The sequence below is a fragment of the Mastigoproctus giganteus genome, chromosome 2 (assembly GCF_048544385.1).
Source record: "Mastigoproctus giganteus isolate SK-2022 chromosome 2, ASM4854438v1, whole genome shotgun sequence".
NCBI lineage: Eukaryota > Metazoa > Arthropoda > Arachnida > Uropygi > Thelyphonidae > Mastigoproctus > Mastigoproctus giganteus.
Genome location: NC_143576.1, coordinates 211,281,362 through 211,302,111, shown reverse-complemented (window position 1 = coordinate 211,302,111; position 20,750 = coordinate 211,281,362). Strand labels below are relative to the sequence as shown.

The 20,750-nt window shown below is 38.9% G+C and overlaps 1 protein-coding gene across 1 annotated transcript; it reads right to left on the bottom strand.

Annotated features, from left to right (window-relative positions):
* Positions 1 to 17,340: 17,340 nt before the first annotated feature.
* LOC150090035 (uncharacterized) lies at positions 17,341 to 18,600 on the bottom strand. The gene has a single exon (XM_090390153.1). The coding sequence runs from the start codon at positions 18,598 to 18,600 to the stop codon at positions 17,341 to 17,343; it is 1,260 nt and encodes a 419-aa protein (XP_090246279.1).
* Between the last annotated feature and the right edge of the window lie 2,150 nt (positions 18,601 to 20,750).

Genomic DNA, 20,750 nt, shown 5'->3' with positions numbered 1-20,750 from the left:
TCATAGTGTGGTTGAACCAGAAATGGTAACCTGTGTTCCAGACTTAATATTTGATCAGGTTGAACAGAAATACATGAATTTTCCAGACAGTGAAACTGTAGAGCAATGCATGGGTCCAGATTTTAGAATGGATGATTTTTATGCTTCTGATATTGAATCAGAAGATGCTTCTGATATTACAGACATAGGTAATGACAGAATTACTTTGAAATCAAAAATCTCTGGAAAAAATTGTTGTAAGAGGGTGAAAAAAAAAATTAAGGCATTGGAGAATTTCCATAAGACACAAAAAACATTATCATTGTTGTCACTTAATTTTGATGTTAATGATGATATTATAAATTTAAGTGTAGAACAAAATGAAAATACATTTGCCTATGAGGAACCAGAACAGCCTAAAAACAAAAGTCAAAAAACTAGTGGCCTTGTTTTAAAACCTACAATAAATCTAAGGAAAACACTGAATAACCTGCCATCTATAGAGTTCTTACACAAGAAAAATGCACAGCACATTAGTTGTAAATCTTACCTTTGTTCTTGAAATAATGGAATATTAAATGGAAATTTAATGAATTGTATATATTTTAGTAGAATGTTTAAACGTAATTGCCAGTGTCTTTTTTTTTTTTTTTTTTTTTTTCCCTTTCTTTTCTTAATGCAGAATAACAGTTGACATTCATATTATGGGTATTGGGTTGTAAAGTGTGGATTATGATTTGAAATATTTTGATGGTTGTATTGATAATTTTTGTTCATCTGTGTGAATACAATTTGTATATTTGGGTTGGTAGAAAAAAGAATTTTTTAACACAAGTGCTAGCTGATTTAAATAGTCAGTGGAAAAAATCTTGTCTTTCCACAAGCAGATCATATATATAAGTAACAGTTCTCATGTTATTCATAATGTTGACCGTACTCTTGAAGACCTCATATTGATGATCAGGAAAAGCTATCAAGCGACGATTATAAATGTTCCATGCTGTTTTGTCTGTGCAGTTTGTGGCATTGCATTTTTAACAATTAAACTTATGTAAATGACATGTAATTATTTACATACAATATGTACAACAAAGATTTAGAGTGTTAAGATATATAGAGCCAATATTCAGATGGTTAATTATAGTTTGTTTTGATAAATCAAGAAACTAATAATTTATTTCTCATTGAATTCTTAAAGATACTGTATATGATACAGTATATACAGAAGTAGAGAAGACCATTATAAAATGAAAATATTTGTTTATACATAAGCCATTTATTCAATTTTTAAAATTATGCATTTTCAAAATTTGAAATCTGTAAATATGCATATACAAGTACTTTTTAAGAATTTAGAGTGTTTTTTTTTTTTTCATAGTGTTGTTGAAACAGAAATTGTAACTTGTGTTCCAGACTTAATATTTGATCAGTTTGAACAGAAATACATGAATTTTCACGTATTTACTTATGTGTATATGAAGTTTATTGATAATTATGCATTTATATGTCAAATTAAAAGGCCCATATAATTAATGTCATAAGGATGATATTTAAGTCAACTTTAAAACTTAATTCTAGTTTTAAAAATAATTAAAAGTGGGATGATGTCTACTGTGATATATCCTTATTTTATTTTTGTAATAATTTTATATTTATTTATTTATGTACATTATATATGTATATTATGCTGAATATGTACATTATTGTATAATATTGTTAGGAAAAATATTATGATTAATTTTTTTTTTTTTGGAATAGCCTCGTCCAAACAAAGTGCTTGTATTTAATGAACAAAAATAACTAAATGATTTGTAGATGGCCTATTATTGAAAATGTGCTTAAACACTCATGTTTTTTAAAATATTCACTGTTTGCTTTCTGCCTGTAAGCTACTTCTCTTCATCATTGGTGAGCCATCTGACAGATGCGACCATTCACACTGGGGTTGGGGTTTTTTTTTTTTTTTTTTTTTTTTTATGTAAACCCCAAACACGAGAGGTAGTAGAACCTGTAGTACTTAGTACCGTGCTTGAGTTGGAGGTTGAGAAGACGAAAGAAGATATTTGTTGACATTGGACTTGAACTTCTGTAGACTGTAATTTTCAGGAAATATATATGAGGAAAGGTTGTTCCAGAAAACGGCAGTTGAATGAATAAACAAGGAAGATGAAAAGTTGGTTATGTGAGTTTGAAGTTGGACAGTAAATGGATGTTGGGATGTTGGCTGGTGGCAGCACGTGTTCGTACAGTTTTGAAAGAGAGAGCGGGAATTATAGAAGCCAATTCAGAAGAACAGTGCCCATGGAAGTATTTGTAGAAGAGGCATGCAGCAGAAACAGTACGTCTATGAGACAGCGAGTGAAGAGACTCTGTTAGAGATGAATCATTAATTAACCTAACTGCATTCTTCTGAATGGAATAAAGAAGCCTGAGAGAGGTTTTGGGGGCACCACCCCAGATGTGGGAATAATATTCCATGGCAGGGTGGATTTGCGATTTGTACAGAGTGAGCAGCAGTTTGGAAGAAAAGTATTGCCGAGAGCGAAAGAGAAAACCAAGTTTTTTTAGATGCAGAGGAAGCAATATTTGTAATGTGCTTGTGCCAAGAGAGATTAGAAGTCAGGGTAATCTCCAAAAGAGATATATCATTTTGCCTAGAAATTGGAGTGTCACTAAAGATAAGCATAGGAGCAGAAGAATCCTTTTTGCAAGATATAAGACAAGACTGAGTTTTAAAAGAGTTGAAATCAACTAAGTTGCCTTTGCCCCACTGGAGAATTACCTGAAGATCAGCATTTAAGGAATTGGTAGCAGATTTTCGAGAAGTTGAAGCTGATTGAGCAGGACGAGGTTTCTCAAAATGGAAAGTGGAATGCAATGTCCTATCATCGGCAAAACTGTGGATAGGATTTCCAGTCAGTGGAAGAAGGTCATTAACATACAAGATGAAAAGAGTGGGGGAAAGATCTGAACCTTGGGGGGACATTAGTGGAGAAGTTAGAAGACAGAGAGCCATCTGCCATCGCCCTCAGTGAGCGATCAGAGAGAAAACTGGACAACCAATTACTAAAAACAGTTGGCAAACAATAAGATGGAAGCCTGTTTAGAAGACCTTTATGCAAAACAAGATCGAAAGCCTTTGAGATGTCAAGAGCAACTGTTTGTGTTTCACCGAACTTTTCCATTGAATTAGTCCATAAATGGGTAACATAAACCAGAACATCACCAGTGGATCGACACTGATGGAATCCATACTCGCGATCGTTGATCAGATGGAAGGTTTCTAGGTAGTTTAAGAGTTGGCGGTTAATTGATTTCTCCATTACTTTAGAAAAAGTAGAAGTAATTGCAATAGGACGATAATTGCATGGGAGGAATTTGTCATCCTTTTTAGGAACTGGCTGGATATGAGCAAATTTCCAAGCAGAAGGAAAAACACCTTTGGAATAAGAAAGTGAAAAAAGGTGGCAAAGAATAGGAGTAAGTTCAGGAGCACAGGTTTTGAGAACAAGTGGAGAAATACCATCGAGACCTGGAGCTTTCTTAGCATCAAGATTCGTCAAAATCCTTCTGACATCCTTTTGACGGAAGACCGCAGGAGGCATTGAATGGAGCACGTTGGGAATGGTGGGAGGTGTTTTACCAAGATCATTAATACATGAGTTGGAAGAAAAATGGGATGCTAGCAGGTCAGCTTTATCCTTGGCTGAAGTGACAACAGAACCACCAGGTTTGGACAGAGGTGGGAGCAGAGATGGACAAAATTTGCAGCCAATAGCTTTGGCAAGAGACCAGAATGCTCGGCTACTGTTAGTGCAAGAAGCCAGTTTTCTACTCTTAGCCTGTTCAAACTCTAGTTTGGACTGATTAATAACTGCTTTACAATTGTTGCGAGCTTTGGTGTAGGCAGAAAATGAAACGAGAATTAGAAACAAGCCAATTACGATATGCAACATTCTTCTCTTGTGAACAGCCTTAGCACATTTATTGGAAAACCAAGGTTTAGATAAAGGACGAGATTTTAAAGTGGAGTGTGGGATAAAGGATTCCATTCCTGCAAGAATAATTTCACTGATACGATCTGAGCAAACGTTGACATCAGAAGTTTTGAAACAGTAATCCGACCAAGGAAAAGAAGAAAAGAAGTCTCGCAGGTCATCCCATTTTGCATTCTTGTAATGCCAAACGACACGTGGTTGGGAATAGCTATGAAATAAAGGTTCCATTGGAGAAGAGACAATCACCAAGTTGTGATCTGAAGTGCCTAAAGGACCTCTCACTTCGACCGTGTACTTAGAAGAGTTGTTTGTGAGAAAAAGATCAAGCGTATTGGCTGTATGATTAGGATTGTCCGGTATTCTTGTAGGTAAATGAACAATCTGTGCAAAGTCATTAGTAATTGCAAAAGCCTCAGCATCTCGAGCAGCTGGCTCAGTGTGACTAGAAAACGGAAGCCAGCTGGAGTTGTGAACATTAAAATCACCAAGGAAAATTACCTCACTGTTATGAAAGTTGGACTGGAGAAAGTCAAGTTGCAAAGAGAGGAAGTCAAAGAGCTCCAAGTGATTAGTGGAGTTGGGAGAACGGTAGAGACAACAGATGAATTTGACACAATGAGGTAGAGAAATTTTAAGCCAGAGAAGATCAAAGAGAGGAGATTCCAAATTGCCAAGTCTCTGACAGGGAATATCAGAACGGACATATGCACAAGTGCCACCTTTAAGGCGAAAGGAATCATACAGCGAATAATTTGGGCATCTGAGATGAGCAGTAGTTGAATCAACCGATAACTGAGATTCTGTCAGAAAAAGTACATGGAGTTTGGCAGACTTCAAGTGGAAATGGACATAGTTGAGATTAGAATTGAGACCATGTATGTTTGTGAAATGAATTAGGAAGTCCTTGGGAGGTTTAGATCTTTTCGCAGATAAGCTTGCTCTATTAGTTTGACAATTCATGGTGTATTCAATAGTAAGAAAAAGTCGGTGGGACATGCTGTACGAAGTAATGAAATTTTTGGATATGCCGTACACATGGTAAAAATATACCCAGATCCTTGACATGACATGGCCTCGACAATGCTCCCCGCATACACACTACTCGGACTCCCTCCAGTCACTATCTGGCAGAGTAGAGGTAGCCAGATTATACACTAGCTGATCCGGAAGCCTCCTAGAGAGTTACCAATAGGTTCGGTCCGGTGTACTAACTAGCGGCCCGCCTGCGAACACCGTTTTAGAGATAATGTGCTTAAACACTCGTGTTCTTTAAAATATTTACTGTTTGCTTTCTGTCTGTAAGCTACTTCCCTTCATCATTGGTGAGTCATCTGACAGATGCCACCATTCACTCTGGGGTTGGGGATTAAATTATAGTTAATGAAATTTTTCTCTGTGCTTGTGGATTTCTAAAACTTGGGTTTGTTGTATATATTTTTTGGAAATGGCTTTTTCATGTATATCAGCCAGGTGAAAGGGGCAAAACAATAAATTTTAATCGATTGACAGCAATCAGAAATTAAATAGGGAAAAAAAAATTAAACTTTTTAATGTGTTTTATGTGCGGAAACCAACAATGTTATTGTTTTTTCTTTAGTGTCACCATTTTGGCAGCAACTGATGGTTTTATATTTTTGTGATAATTATACATATTACATAAGTGGGAACCAGTACTGTCGTATATATGATGTGTGGCAATGAAGTTCTTGGACTGGTGATGTCATGCTTGATGTTTGAAATTAAACGGAGGCAGTATGTTGAAGTTAAGACTTCCTACAACAGTTGCTGTTACAGAGATTGTCCACCAGCTGACGTTTTGCAAGTAACAACTAGTTTCATCGTATTATTAACATTCTCTATCATGATTCTGCAGTGGAGCAACAAACATATCAAATTTTGGCTTAAACTGAGAAAATCTGCAAGAGAAACAAAATGTTAAAAACTGTTTATGGTGATAAAATTTTAAGTCATAGCGTATTTGAATGGTATAAGCAGTTCAAAGACAAGTGTCGGGATGTTTGCAGTAGCCGAACTGTAGTGCCAATGAGTGTGTATTGCCACTACTAATATTAATATGAAGAATGGTTATTTATTGCTATTCTCGGACTAATGTTATTAACAGTGTAACCCAGGTTTTAGTGCTGAGCCCATTGTTGTTTCCTTTATTTATTAATGATATTGATTAAGGTATGTCAGGTTTAATGTTTAAGAGTGCAAATGATACAAAGGGTGGAACACTGATTAATGACAGTAATCAGATTAAGGTCCTTCAAGTCTAGAAAAATTATGCAATTTGAATTAAAAATGCAAAGTACAGCCTACTGGTAGCAGTAATCGCAGACCAACTTTCCAAATATGTGGTAGTACACTCAGGGTGATGGAAAATAAAAGACCTGGGGCAATTGTGTAGTCAGATATGAGATTCTCTGAGCAGTGCTGGCAGGTACCTGGATAGCTCATCTGGTTTTGTCAATTTTACTGGGAGGGATAAGAAAGTGATTATTCCATTGTACAAGGCAGTGGTTAAGCTATGTCTTGAACACTGCATTTTCTGGAGGCCTCATTTTAAGAATATGATCTACTTGAATGGGTGCAGAGAAGGGCAATGAGATTACTGAAAGAACAAAATAATGGTCTTAAAAAGAATGGCTTGTTTTGCAAATTGCATTGTCTGCAGACTGTACATCTGCAATGCAATGCGATGTGATTAGTGTTTAAAGCTTTAAATGACTTGAGCAAGCTCAATGCTGATGTAACTGTTCCTCTTGCTCAGATTATACACAAGAGGGCACAAATTCAAATTGAGGAATGATGGTTGTAGGATAGATGTGTGGATGTTTGCCTTCAGCCAGTGTGTGGCTGATTGCTGGAAAAAAACTGTCATCTATTGTGAAAATGGATAGTTTGAATAAGTACTTTATATTCTAATACCTCTCATGCTTTGGGTTATCATAAAAAAAATATCAGCATTGCATCCCTCCAAATGTTTCCCATTCAGACTAGCTATCACAAAAATGTGAATCCTTCCTGCATAAAATATGACAATTTTAATACATTGCAGGCTTAAAATGTCTGAATCCCTGTAGTAATGCATGAAATAAGAGCACAAATACTGAAATTGTACATTTTCACTTTTAAACGATTACTACCCTTAAAAATCAATTTTTCTTTCAAGCATATCATTTTAAATCATTTCAATTTGGCATGCCAAAAAGTGTTAAATGAAGTCTAGTCTACAGGTGGTAGAGGTTACTATTTCATATAGAAAATGAGCAGTTAAAATGTATTATATTTTACAGAATGTAACTAAAACCCCTATTAAACTTTCTGCCAGATGATTATGTTTCCACCAGTCTCTCTTCAATCATATCATCTTTGACCTGATAATTATTTTCCAAATCTCATATACCGACAAATTGATACAATCTATTTGGTGTCAATTGATTTACTGCTTCTTGCCACACAGAACATGCACTTGATTTGTTATAAACTGTTTCTAACAATATCATTTTTTCACAGTTTTGGCGAAGGCAAACTGAGTTCAATAGGATGCAGTCAAAATTGCATGGTGATAACCTTAAAACAAATTGGCCACGTTTTCTAAAAGTGCCTCTTAACAATGTTTAATTGAATCAATTTTCTCACAGGGCAGGGCTTATCTCAATCATCCACTTAAGATCTTTTCTTGTATAACAATTTTTGTTTTAAATTAAGGTGATTTAATGATCGGAAATGGACGAATTACTTAGACAAACTGACCTAACACAAATGACCAACAAAATAAATATTTCTAATGAGAGGTGGCTGAACAATGAGAACACCAGACTTGACAACCCAGGACTTGAAACTGCACCTCGAAAATAACAACACCTGGACAGCAATACCCAAGGGACCCATTGGGAACTGACATGTACTGCTATCAAATTACTGACTTGAAACAATGAGAGTGAAATCAAACTGTTAGCAGACGGACACTAACATGGACATCCATGAAAGGAAAAAAAACACCATCCTGGTTCACAATCTTGCACTTAGTTACTTACATAGTGCCAGCAAACACAACAAAAAGGAAAAGAAAATAAATACTAAAAAGAAAAAAAACTAAGACCAGGGTAGTTAGGAAAAAAAAAAAAAACCCTCTACCCCCCCCCACCCAAATCTCACCCTGGCAATTTATCACGCACTATGTTAATTTCCACAGTGCCAGCAAATATAATAAAATAAAATAAAAAAACAGGATAAGAATAGGATGGGGGGGGGAGGAATCTATACAGTGAACAGCTATTATTTTACAAATATCCAGGCTGATAACTATCTTCTTTTTAGAAATACAGAAATAGCAAACCTTAGAAAAGCAACAAACTTATTATAATCGACAAGTAGTTATTTTCATTTCCATATCTCAAATCACTAATTACATCATTTAATTACACTTGTTGCAGTGTAAGTCTCATACAACAAACAATCATACAATACATGGCACCAAGTTTCTTCAACACCACATACACAGTAAGGGTTTGACTTTAATCCAAAATAATATAATTTACTATTCAAAGAACCATGCCCTGTTACCAAAAAAAAAAAAAAGTCCATACTAGGAAAAAAACCACTTGTTCAGTTTAAAACATGAAAAAATGGCTGGTGACTGCACCAGTAATACTATCCGTCCATCTGGCTTGCCAGATTTCCATTAACTTCGCATATATTCTTTTCTTTTCAACCGTAGAGTGAATGTTAGGGTCACACTTAAAATCATGAAATTATTATGTTTCCTAATATGGTAATGGAAAGCTCTATACAGGGTATCTCAAAAATATTGGTACAAACGGTTAGGGACAGGTAGGTAACATCTAAATGAATGTGAATCGCACAGGAACCCATAACCGGAAACGTCACCGTAAGGCGGTACACGGCGCTGTTTATCAGTTCGCGAGAGGGAAAATTTCTGGTTTACTCATTCAAGTAGTCACCGCACCAAGAGCATGCATCGATATATGAATTTTGAGCTGGCAGACAGGCACCTAGTGTATGGGTTAGCAGAGGGCAATGGATGAGCTGCTCAATTAATTTATGGAAAACGCTTCCCAGACAGACATGTACCGGACCGCTTGTTTGCACGTGTGCTTCAAAATTTGTGCGATTATGGGTCATTTAGAGGTAACAAAGTAGTGAGGGCAGACAACTTTCGATGCGAACTCCCGCCATCGAAAAACGTGTGTTGAATGCCGTCCAGAATAATCCTACTACCAGCACACATGCCATTGCCTCTGCCTTAGGAGTGTCTCGTTGCAGTGTGCAGCGTGTCGGGCACGACGATTCCTTACACCCCTTTCATCTCCAAAGGGTTCAGTTACTGCTCCCCCAAGATCATCCTGCACGTGTGGCTTTTGGGCAGTGGTTTCTCCAAGAAAGTGTTCAATTTTCCAGCCTATGTTTTGGTCACGGATGAGGCTTATTTCACTTGGGAAGGCTTATTCAATCAGCACAATGCTCGTGTGAGCTCACGACAACCCACATGGTGTGCACCCAGATGTGGCACAACATCGCTTCGCAATAAATGTGTGGGCAGGTATGGTCGGTGGCTGCTTAGTTGGCCCATGCCTGTTACCATCCCGCATGAACTCCGCTAAATATCGGATCTTTCTTGAACAAGTTTTACCATGGTTACTTGACGATGTTCCAACAAATGTGAGATGCAACATTTGATTTGAACATGACGGGGCACCTGCCCATTATGGAAGGTGTGTTCGGGACCATTTGAACAAGCGTTTTGGGCATTGATGGATTGGCCGTGGTGGATACGTTACCTGGCCCTCATACTCACCTGACTTATCGAGCCTTGATTTCTTTCTGTGGGGGCCCTCAAATCTATCGTGTATGAATCGCCTGTGGAGGTGGAAAAGGATCTCATGGGGAGACTCGTCTGCACTGCTGCTACTGTCAAAAACTCCAGGTGTGTTCGACCGTGTCCGCCAATCCATGCTGTGTCGGTGTCACGCATTCATCGCATCTCATGGTGGAAACTTCGAGCATCTGTTGTAACATCATGAAATGCATCCATCTCGTACGCCATTGTTAATATTATGTCAAATAAATGTTTGCCACTAATTACTGTCTTGTGTCATTTCTGCTTCTTGGGCCTCTGCTACTACTTTCCCGTGACATTTCCGGTTATGGGTTCCTATGCGATTCACATTCCTTTAGATGTTACCTATCTTCCCCAAAAAGTTTGTATCAATATTTTTGACCACCTCTGTAGCCAGGTGGGAGGAGCAGCAGTGCATAGCACACGCTTCTTGATTAAACCCAGGGTTCAAGCCTGTGACCACCAAATACGGCAGATGCGGAAAGTTCAGGGAAAGACCACCGCATAGCCCTGGAGCACTATGGCCTTAGTTGCTGATGCTCCCAAAAACAACAACCAATATTTTTGAGACACCCTGTATATTATAAAAAGTTCTAATGGCATGTGGCCCGCTAATACCTGCAGGGCATTTTTTGACAGTGCTCTGAATTGCCAACAGCATTGTTCTTTGCATGGAATTTAATTTGGCTTTAAACTTAATCTTATTCACACAAGTTACCAACACTGATGATACATAAGTCACTATTGGCAGAAAAACCGTCGTGTAATAAAGATTTAAAACTGATCTACGTAACCCCCACTCTGATCTAGAAATTGGTATTACTGCTGCACTAAAACGCTTAATTTTTTTTCATCAAATAATTCAGATGTGGAACAAAAGTTAACCTAGCATCTAAAAAAACACCTAGATACTTAGTTTGGGTAAAAAATTTAATTTGCTTGCAAACAAGTAACTCCTCTGCTGTAAAAAGAGAGATATTCTCATCGTTGACATAATCTCTATTATCTGCTCTCATCTCACGCTGTTCAAGAGTATCATTACTTACACAATTCTCGGGAAACAGTTTGTCTATGACAACTTTAATAGTTGTCTCCCAACTAACTGTTTCCCTAACATCTACTATTATTATGCTAAATACATCCTGCTCTATCTTTTTACTAAAGGTCAACTTATACCCAAGGGATCATGGCAAATTCTGCCATGATCTTAACTTATGCCGATAAATAGCCCTATGATATTCCCTCCTCTTACACCCATATATTTCCTTATAATAGCTAGCCTCTTCTATATCATGAGACCTATATCTTTGAAACTGCTTCCTGGCCGAAAAAACATCTTGCCTTAAAATTTTTAGTTGTTCAGACCACCATGGTACCTGCTTATCTGTGGCATTCCTACGCCTAGCTGCATACTTCAAAGCTTCAAAAAGTGCACTTTGCATATATAAAATGCATATTCTGTGGCATTTATAGTACTGTATTCAGAGCTAATGCGCCAATAAAACCCAACAACAAACAGCAAGGAATCATTAAATTTTTCCCAATTTATCTTTTTGTATGCAAACCTCACATGCTCATTGCTTTTAATTTAATAAACATACTATATACAATACATGAAATAGTATAGCCCGATAGTCACATTTTCCTGTTTGTTGCATTTTCATCAACAACCCCAGTGACACACTCTCAGTGTCAACTGAATGGCAAAATGAGCCAAGGCAAAATGATATATCTCTTTTGGGGATTACCCTGACTTCTAATCTCTCTTGGCACAAGCACATTACAAATATTGCTTCCTCTGCATCTAAAAAACATGGTTTTCTCTTTCACTCTCGGCGTTACTTTTCTTCCAAACAGCTGCTCACTCTGTATAAATCGCAAATCCGCCATGCCACGGAATATTGTTCCCACATCTGGGGCGGTGCCCCCAAAACCTCTTTCAGGCTTCTTGATTCCATTCAGAAGAGGGCAGTTAGGTTAATTAATGATTCATCTCTAACAGAGACTCTCCACTCGCTGTCTCATAGACGTACTGTTTCTGCTGCATGCGTCTTCTACAGATACTTCCATGGGCACTGTTCTTCTGAATTGGCTTCTATAATTCCCACTCTCTCTTTCAAAACAGTCCGACCACGTGCCGCCAACATCCATTTACTATCCAACTCCAAACTTACAGAAATAACTTTTCATCTTCCTCGTTTATTCATTCAACTGCCGTTTTCTGGAACAACCTTCTTTCATACGTATTTCATGAAAATTACAGTCTACAGAAATTGAAGTCCAGTGTCAACAAATATCTTCTTTCGTCTTCTCAACCTCCAACTCAAGCACGGTACTAAGTACTATAGGTTCTAATACCTCTCGTGTTTGTGGTTTACATATAAAAAAAAAAATAAAAAAAAAGTTGAAGCTGATTGAGCAGAACTTGGTTTCTCAAAATTGAAAGTGGACTGCGATGTGCTATCATCGGCAAAACTATGGATAGGATTTCCAGTCAATGGAAGAAGGTCATTAATTTACAAGAGGAAAAGAGTGGGGGAAAGAACAACCTTGGCACACACCGGCATTAGTAGAAAAGTTAGAAGACAGAGCCATCTACCATCACCGTCAGTGAGCGATCAGAGAGAAAACTGGTTGTTGTTGTTTGGTTTTTAGGAGCATTAGCAACTAAGGCCATATTGCTCCAGGATATGCGGTGGTCATTCCCTGATCTTTCCACATCCTCCGTATTTGGTGGTGATGGGCTCGAACGCCGGTCTAATCAAGAAGCGAGGGCTAGGCACTGCTGCTCCTTCCCACCTGGCTACGGAGGCACCGAAATCTGGTTAACAAATAACTAAAAACAGTTGGCAAACCATAAGATGGAAGCTTGTTTAGAAGACCTTTATGCCAAACACGATCGAAAGCCTTTGAGATGTCAAGAGCAACTACTTGTGTTTCACCGAACCTTTCCATTGAATTAATCCATAAATGGGTGACATAAGCCAGAACATCACCAGTGTATCGACGCTGACGTAATCCATACTGGCGATCGTTGATCAGATGGAAGGTTTCTAGGTAGTTAATTGGTGGTTAATTGATTTCTCCATTACTTTAGAAAGAGTAAAAGTAATTGCAATTGGACGATAATTGGATGGGAGAGATTTGTCACCCTTTTTAGGAACTGGTTGGATATGAGCAAATTTCCAAGCAGAAGGAAAAACACTTTTGGAATAAGAAAGAGAAAAAAGGCAGCCAAGAATAGGAATAAGTTCAGAAGCACAGGTTTTGAGAACAAGTGGAGAAATACCATTGGGACCTGGAGCTTTCTTAGCATCAAGATTCGTCAAAATCCTTCTGACATCCTTTTCATGGAAGACCACAGGAGGCATTGAATGGAACATGTTGGGAATGATGGGAGGTGCTTTACCAAGATCATTAATACATGAGTTGGAAGAAAAATGGGATGCTAGCAGGTCAGCTTGAATCTTGGCTGAAGTGACAACAGAACCATCTGGTTTGGACAGAGGTGGGAGCAGAGATGGTCAAAAGTTGCAGCCAATAGCTCTGGCAAGAGACCAGAATGCTTGGTAACATTAGGGCAAGAAGCAAGTTTTCTACTCTTAGCCTGTTCAAACTCTAGTTTGGACTGATTAATAACTGCTTTACAATTGTTGCGAGCTTTGGTGTAGGCAGAAAATGAAACTGGAAAATTAGAAACAAGCCAATTACGATATGCAACATTCTTCTCTTGAACAGCCTTAGCACATTTATTGGAAAACCAATGTTTAGACAAAAAATACGAGATTTTAAGGTGGAGTGTGGGATAAAGGATTCCATTCCTGCAAGAATAATTTCACTGACATGATCTGAGCAAACATTGACATCAGAAGTTTTGAAACAGTAATCCGACCAAGGAAAAGAAGAAAAGAAATCTCGCAGATCATCCCATTTCGTATTCTTGTAATGCCAAAGAACACAAGGTTGGGAATAGCCATGAGATAAAGGTTCCATTGGAGAAGAGACAATCATCAAGTTGTGATCTGAAGTGCCTAAAGGACCTCTCACTTCGACCGTGTACTTAGAAGGGTTGTTTGTGAGAAAAAGATCAAGCATATTGGCTGTATGATTAGGATTGTCTGGTATTCTTGTAGGTAAATGAACAATCTGTGCTAGCTCATTAGTAATTGCAAAAGCCTCAGCATCTCGACCTGCTGGGTCGGTGTGACTAGAAAACGGAAGCCAGCTGGAGTTGTGAACATTAAAATCACCAAGGGAAATTACCTCACTGTTAGGAAAGTTGGACTGGAGAAAGTCAAGTTGCAAAGAGAGGAAGTCAAAGAGCTCCAAGTGATTAGTGGAGTTGGGAGAACGGTAGAGACAACAGATGAATTTGACACAATGAGGTAGAGAGATTTTGAGCCAGAGACGATCAAAGAGAGGAGATTCCAAATTGCCAAGTCTCTGACAGGGAATATCAGAACGGACATATGCATAAGTACCACCTTTGAGGCGAAAGGAATCATACAGTGAATAATTTGGGCATCTGAGATGAGCAGTAGTTGAATCAACCGATAACTGAGATTCTGTCAGAAAAAGTACATGGGGTTTGGCAGACTGCAAGTGCAAATGGACATCGTTGAGATTAGAATTGAGACCACGTATATTTGTGAAATGAATTAGGAAGTGTTTGGGAGGTTTAGTTCTTTTCGCAGATAAGCTTGCTCTATTAGTTTGACAATTCATGGTGTATTCAATAGTAAGAAAAAGTGGGTGGGACATGCTGTATGAAGTAATGAAATTTTTGGATATGGCATACAAGTGGTAAGAATATACCCAGATCCTTGACATAACGTGGCCTCGACAATGCTCCCCTCATACACACTACTCGGACTCCCTCCAGTCACTATCTGGCAGAGTAGAGGTAACAAGATTATACACTAGCTGATCCGGAAGCCTCCTAGAGAGTTACCAATAGGTTTGGTCCGGTGTACTAACTAGCGGCCGGCCTGCGAACACCGTTTTAGAGCTGTACCCTCGAAATGTAAGAGATATTGGATCTCGCCACGATGTTCATCATAACCTCAAAAGTCATCAATCATACTGCATGATGGAAGAGATAGGGAAGGGTTGACCGGAACTTAGCTCTAGAGACTAAACATGGGTTTTACCAACTTCAAGCCTCCAATAAGCAAAGTGGTGGTATTGCACCGGTTGATGAGAGTCATCTACCACCTAGTACTGCCTGGTAACATAGAGGGGCGACGTTCCTGCATGTGGTTGGGCACCACACCTCGACCCGTGCTTACGTTGGTTCACATCTGGGTGGTCACCCACCACGTACTTGTGCATGGAGGTTATACCCAGGATTACTAACAGTCCCACCATTGTGAAGGTGCAAGCAGAGGATTTGGCTCTCACAGACCGTCCCGACTTCTTTGACCTCCTGACTACTCGTAAACTGTGCATTAACATCTGCCCTTAATATTAAAGTGTTCACCTGTTTCTGCTTATTACTTCCTCCCACCCCACATCTATTACCAATTTTACTGTCTTCATTACCATCACTTATATTTTCCTTAACTACACTACTGTATGTTTGAACCTTATCAACCCAAATTTGCTGTTCTTCCTGAGCAGGAGGAAATGGTTGGTCTGCACAATTTCATCAAAAAGAGTAACTCTAACTTCCATCTCTTCTAATTTTGCTTTTAGTCTTTCATTATCAATCAGCACAGCTGTTGCAATAACTTCAAATTAACCCACTTATCTAATATAAAGTTTGATGCTGTCTTTGTTATTTTGCTCGACTCGCTTGTAGTGTAGTTTAAGAACTAAGTTAAAGAAGCAGGTACTACCTGCTTCTTTAACTTAGTGATTAACTCATACACAGTTGACACCTCAAAATATAACCTCTGTTCTTGAATATTTGACACAATGATGTCACGTTCACGAAGATTGGTTCCTGTCTGTACTTCTTGTAATATCTCCATATAAGTTATCAAAATCACCATCTACATTGAGATCTGTAAAATCATCAAACCCAACTTCTGCCAACTTCCTTGAATAACAACATCTAGTTCATCACATATTTGTCACACTTGTAATTTCTCCAACTACCTCTACCTGAACAGTATTTTGCTGGGCAACATCGTTTGTTCCTTGCAAACCATTCAAATTTGACACTGTATTCCCAACTTTAGTACTTTTTCCCTTGAGATATTTACCTTCTAACTTCTTAATTTTTTCTGAATTCAATCTGGGAACTCTAGAGGGTATAGGGGGAAAGCAGAAGCTCATCCCCTCCCCCAGTTCGTAATGATTTTCTTGTCGATTTCCCCTCCATGCTGCAGTGTAGGGGATAATAATATCCAAAGTAATCTCATATAATGTAGGCCAGAAGATCGATTCTATTAGCTTATCAACTTTTGCAATAAACACTACCTACAAATCAGTCATCAGTAACTTGATTTCCTCTCCTCCGGAAAGGAAACTCCATCACCGATGCCCTTCAGACCATTGTCGATGCTGCCACAACAACAGATCGGAAATACTTCCTCGTCATTGCAATCGACTTCGCAGGGGTGGTTGACACCCTATGGTGGCCAAGCGTCCTCGGCAGGCCAACCTTCCAATCAACCTATTTAAGTGAATAAGTACATATCTATCCAACAGATCTGTCAAAGTCACTGCTTCATACTGCACAGTAACAAGATCAATTTACAGAGGATGCCCACAAGTCTCCGTTCTGGGCCCACTTCTTTTGAACGTGGTCCTTGACGGATTTCTAAATCTCAATCTCGGAAATGTCACATCCCAAACCTACGCAAACGACCGACCTCATGTAGACAAATTAGGCAGATGGGCTAAGAAGCAGCAAATAAAGTTTAACAATGACAAATGCGGTTCTATTTGCCTAGCAAATAGAAGAGAAAGTAAGAGAGGAGGCGGGGTAATGATTCTGTTCAAAAAAGGATTCTCTGTAGTCAGCGAACATGAATCGCAATCGGAAAATTTCGAGGCTGTCATTGCCATCTTTGGAACAGAAATTAAGAGATTTCAATTATGTTTAATTTATCTACCCCCATGACTGCGCAGTAGCATAGTGGTATCGTCACCGTCCTCCCCACACCGGGTGGAAAAGGCCCGAGTTCGAATCCCGTCGATGACGCGAGGAACTTTAGTGGGCTTTTTTCACTCCGTGGCTGAGTTAGTCGGTCTCAGGCGTAGATAGCAAGGTTTTTTCCCTCAGAAACTGGGGTTTTTTCGGCCAGCAAAACAGACAAATCGACCAGAGAACACACGCAATTTACAGACACGAATACGGGTTAATGTAATCATTTGCGGGTAACCCTAATATAGTAATAGTAATATAGTATCTACCCGCAGAGCATACAAAAGAAAACAGAGCTGAGCTTTTTACGTGGCTTGCCTCAAACATGAGCGCGAATGGTTGGTTGGTTGGTGTCATGTCCATTTGAAGTCAAATTGAACCATGCGCTGATATCACTGCTTTAGCTAAGTCCACGATCTTTTCGTTATAAAGTTCTCCCTGGAAAGGGGATTCGTCCATGCTTTGCAAAGTCGCCTGAATTGCATCCACTGTAGTGTGCAGCTCTTTCCCAATTGATGAACTGTCTCCAAGTGTCGGTGAATGTCCTGTGTGAGTCCTGTGCGTCCATGTTTTATTGCCAGCAGGGCCGCTCTTGAGTCGCAGAAGATTACAAGCCCTCTGGCTCTGTCTATGTCTCTTAGTGAAATATAGCTATTTAGGGCCTCAAGGATTGCCCTTAGCTCACATGTAAAGTTAGAGGCGATGCTGCCTGCACTTATGCTTTGTTGCATTTTTGTAGTATTTGTCAGGACGGTGTGTATGCCTGCTCCGCCCTTGAGGATAGTTTCGTCAGAGGATCCATCGGTATACATCTGTACAAAGTCACACCTCGAATAAGTCTCAATTGTTTTGGTTCCTATAGCTTTGACAATGGTCTCGATTTCTTTTTTTGTACAGTGTTCCACGAGATCCAAATCTATTGTGGTATTTTGGGGGATGCAAGATGGTAAGGTAGGCTCTTGAAGTATGTCATATTTTGTGAGTTCAAGATCAAGACTTTCTCTGATTTCCTTATCGTATTTCAGGGTAGATGACCTTTTGAGTCTTGACCTGCAGTTCCAATTTATAAAGGTCCTACGGGAGATATGATCAATGTCTCTGCTGTTAGCCTTATTAGTGAATTTAATTGTGTGATATCTTCTTCTTTGATTGAGTGTCTGAAGGCCGCATTCCCGCTCTGCTTTGGTGTTGTTTGTAGACGAAACAGCCCCGATGATTATTTTGGCTGCTCTTGCTTGGATCCTGTCCAGTTTTCCAAGTGCAGACTCAGAAGCATGTGCCCATATTGGTGCTGCATATTCCAAATTAGCCCTGATAAGTGAGGTATAAGTTGTTTTAAGTGTTTTCGGATTTGCTCCCCAGTTCGTACCACATAAGCTTTTTAGGATGTTTAACTTCTTCAGTGCTCTGTTGGAGCTGTTTTCAATGTGTTTGGTGAAGCGTAGTTCTGTGTCGAGGGTTATACCCAGATATTTTGGGTTATCCATTTTTGAAGTGGGCACGCCGTCTATAGCGATAGCTGGGTTAAAGTTCTTTCTGCGGCTTCTGTCTGTGGTAAAAACTGTGTGGTTAGTTTTATGGGGATTTATCTGTAATTTCAGTTCTCTTGCCCAGTCCACAATTCCTTTTAGTGATCTGTTTATGGATATTTCTGATTTTGCCATGTCTCTGCTGGTATGCCATATTGCTATGTCATCTGCATAGCATGCAATCTTGGTGTCTTCATCTATATGTTGATGGACGTTATTTGTGTATAGCAGGAAGAGCAGGGGACTGAGAACATGAGCGCGAATACAGATACAATAGTAATGGTGGACCTCAATATGCCGCTACCAAAACATCAGGAGGCGAAAAGTGAATTGGATGGTACAATGCAAGCCTTAAATATGAGTTAACTGAAAACACCAGCAACAAGAGGAACTCAGTGCCTGGACTTGATTTACTATAACACTTCAGATATAAGATTGAAGGAGAACATTATGAAATTCGCATCAGATCACCGACCACTCACATAACCCCAGGGGCTCACATCTGGTGAGTATGGGCTTGGCACACCCAGGGTCCTGAGCTGGATATCATTCTTCTCTTTCTTGGTGATTCCTCTCTCTCTCTCTCTCTCTCTCTCTCTCTCTCTCTCTCTCTCTCTCTCTCTCTCTCTCTCTCTCTCTCTCTCTCTCTCTCTCTCTCTCTCTCTCAGGGTAATAGGGAATTGTTTTTTTGGCCGATGCAGCATTAGCCTCAGGCTTCCTTGCACCATATGGCTATCAATAATAATAATAATAATAATAATTTGAAGCCACATTAAGAAGACAACGAGACATCCGACAATCTGGTTAGCATTCGAAAAGTATAACAAAGGTAATCTTCTCAACAAAATATATTAAAAATGATGTAATTCTAAAACGCCTTACCGAATACAACTGGCAAAACCTATACCTTTTGACCACCGATGCTGCCTTAACAACACTCTCGCAATCACTTTTACATATAGCGCAAGAAGGAGCTTCTAAGGAACTAAAAGTGTCAGAGAGGGCAAACTCTTGGTTCAGCCCACAATTAAAAATAATTTTCAAAAATAAACAAAAACTGTACAGGAAATGAAAAAGAATAGGTCATCCAGAGGATCACATCCGGTACAAGCATGAAAGAGCACGTTTCACGAAGGCTAAGAAACAAGCACACCTTGAAATGATTATAACAAAATTAAAAAAGGGTAAAAGAATTGCCAACAAAAAAAAGCTACATGCATAAAATGACTGAGAAAACCTTTAAGGATTGGGCTGAAGCTAAGTTCGGAACACCCCTCAAGGAAAATCAAGTTAACAGTGAAGATAATATTAACAAAATGCGGTATGTAATCAAGAAAATTAAAGACATTATCAACCCTAATCAAATTGTGAACTAACAACGAAGAATTGAAGGAAATCAGTATCAGCAGAGACAACTTAAAAAGAGCAATCAACAGTCTCCCAAATAAAGCTACAATCGGGCCAGACAAATTCCCACTTTTTATGATTAAAATCTGTAGCTGTTTGATCATCGATATATTGTTACATCTATTTCGAGAATAATGGTGGAAGAGGATTTCCCGAAGCTGTGAAAAGCTATTACGTAAAACCTATCCCCAAAATAAAAAACCCTAAATCTGTAAAAGACTTCAGACCAATCGCTGTTGGATGCTCTTTGCAAAAAATCTTCGAAAAAACAATCCTGGACATCATTATCCAACATTGCTTTAAACACAGACCTGAATACCTGCACTCAATACTTCCTTAGAGATCGACCATCACCAACCTCATGGGAACACTACTAAGGATCCAGCAAACGCTAAATAACAAGCATCAACTGTATGTTGTTTTTCTAGATGTGGCAACCGCATTCGACAACATATCCATCTCAGCTCATAATTATTCTGAGGGACTACTTCCTCATTACAGGAAATGTTCTCCATTTTTTAACGAACACTCTTCTGCACAGACAAATCACAATAACAAACGGGAATGTGTACGCTATGTACCAAGTCGATAAAGGAGTCCCACAAGGCGGCATATTGTCCGCCACACTCTTTGCCAAGGCCCTCGAACCCTTCTTAGCTCAAAACAGGAAGCAATTCATCGATATGCGGACGATGTGAAATTTTTTATTATCTCAGAAGACCAGAAATCTGCCAACTACTGCAACCAAGTGGCCAACGCCAAAATAAAAGAATTACAAAAATACCTCGACTCTATCGGGCTACACCTAAATGAAGACAAGACTGCACAAATGACCTTCACAAATAAAATAAATCCAAACAAAATAAACAATATACGTG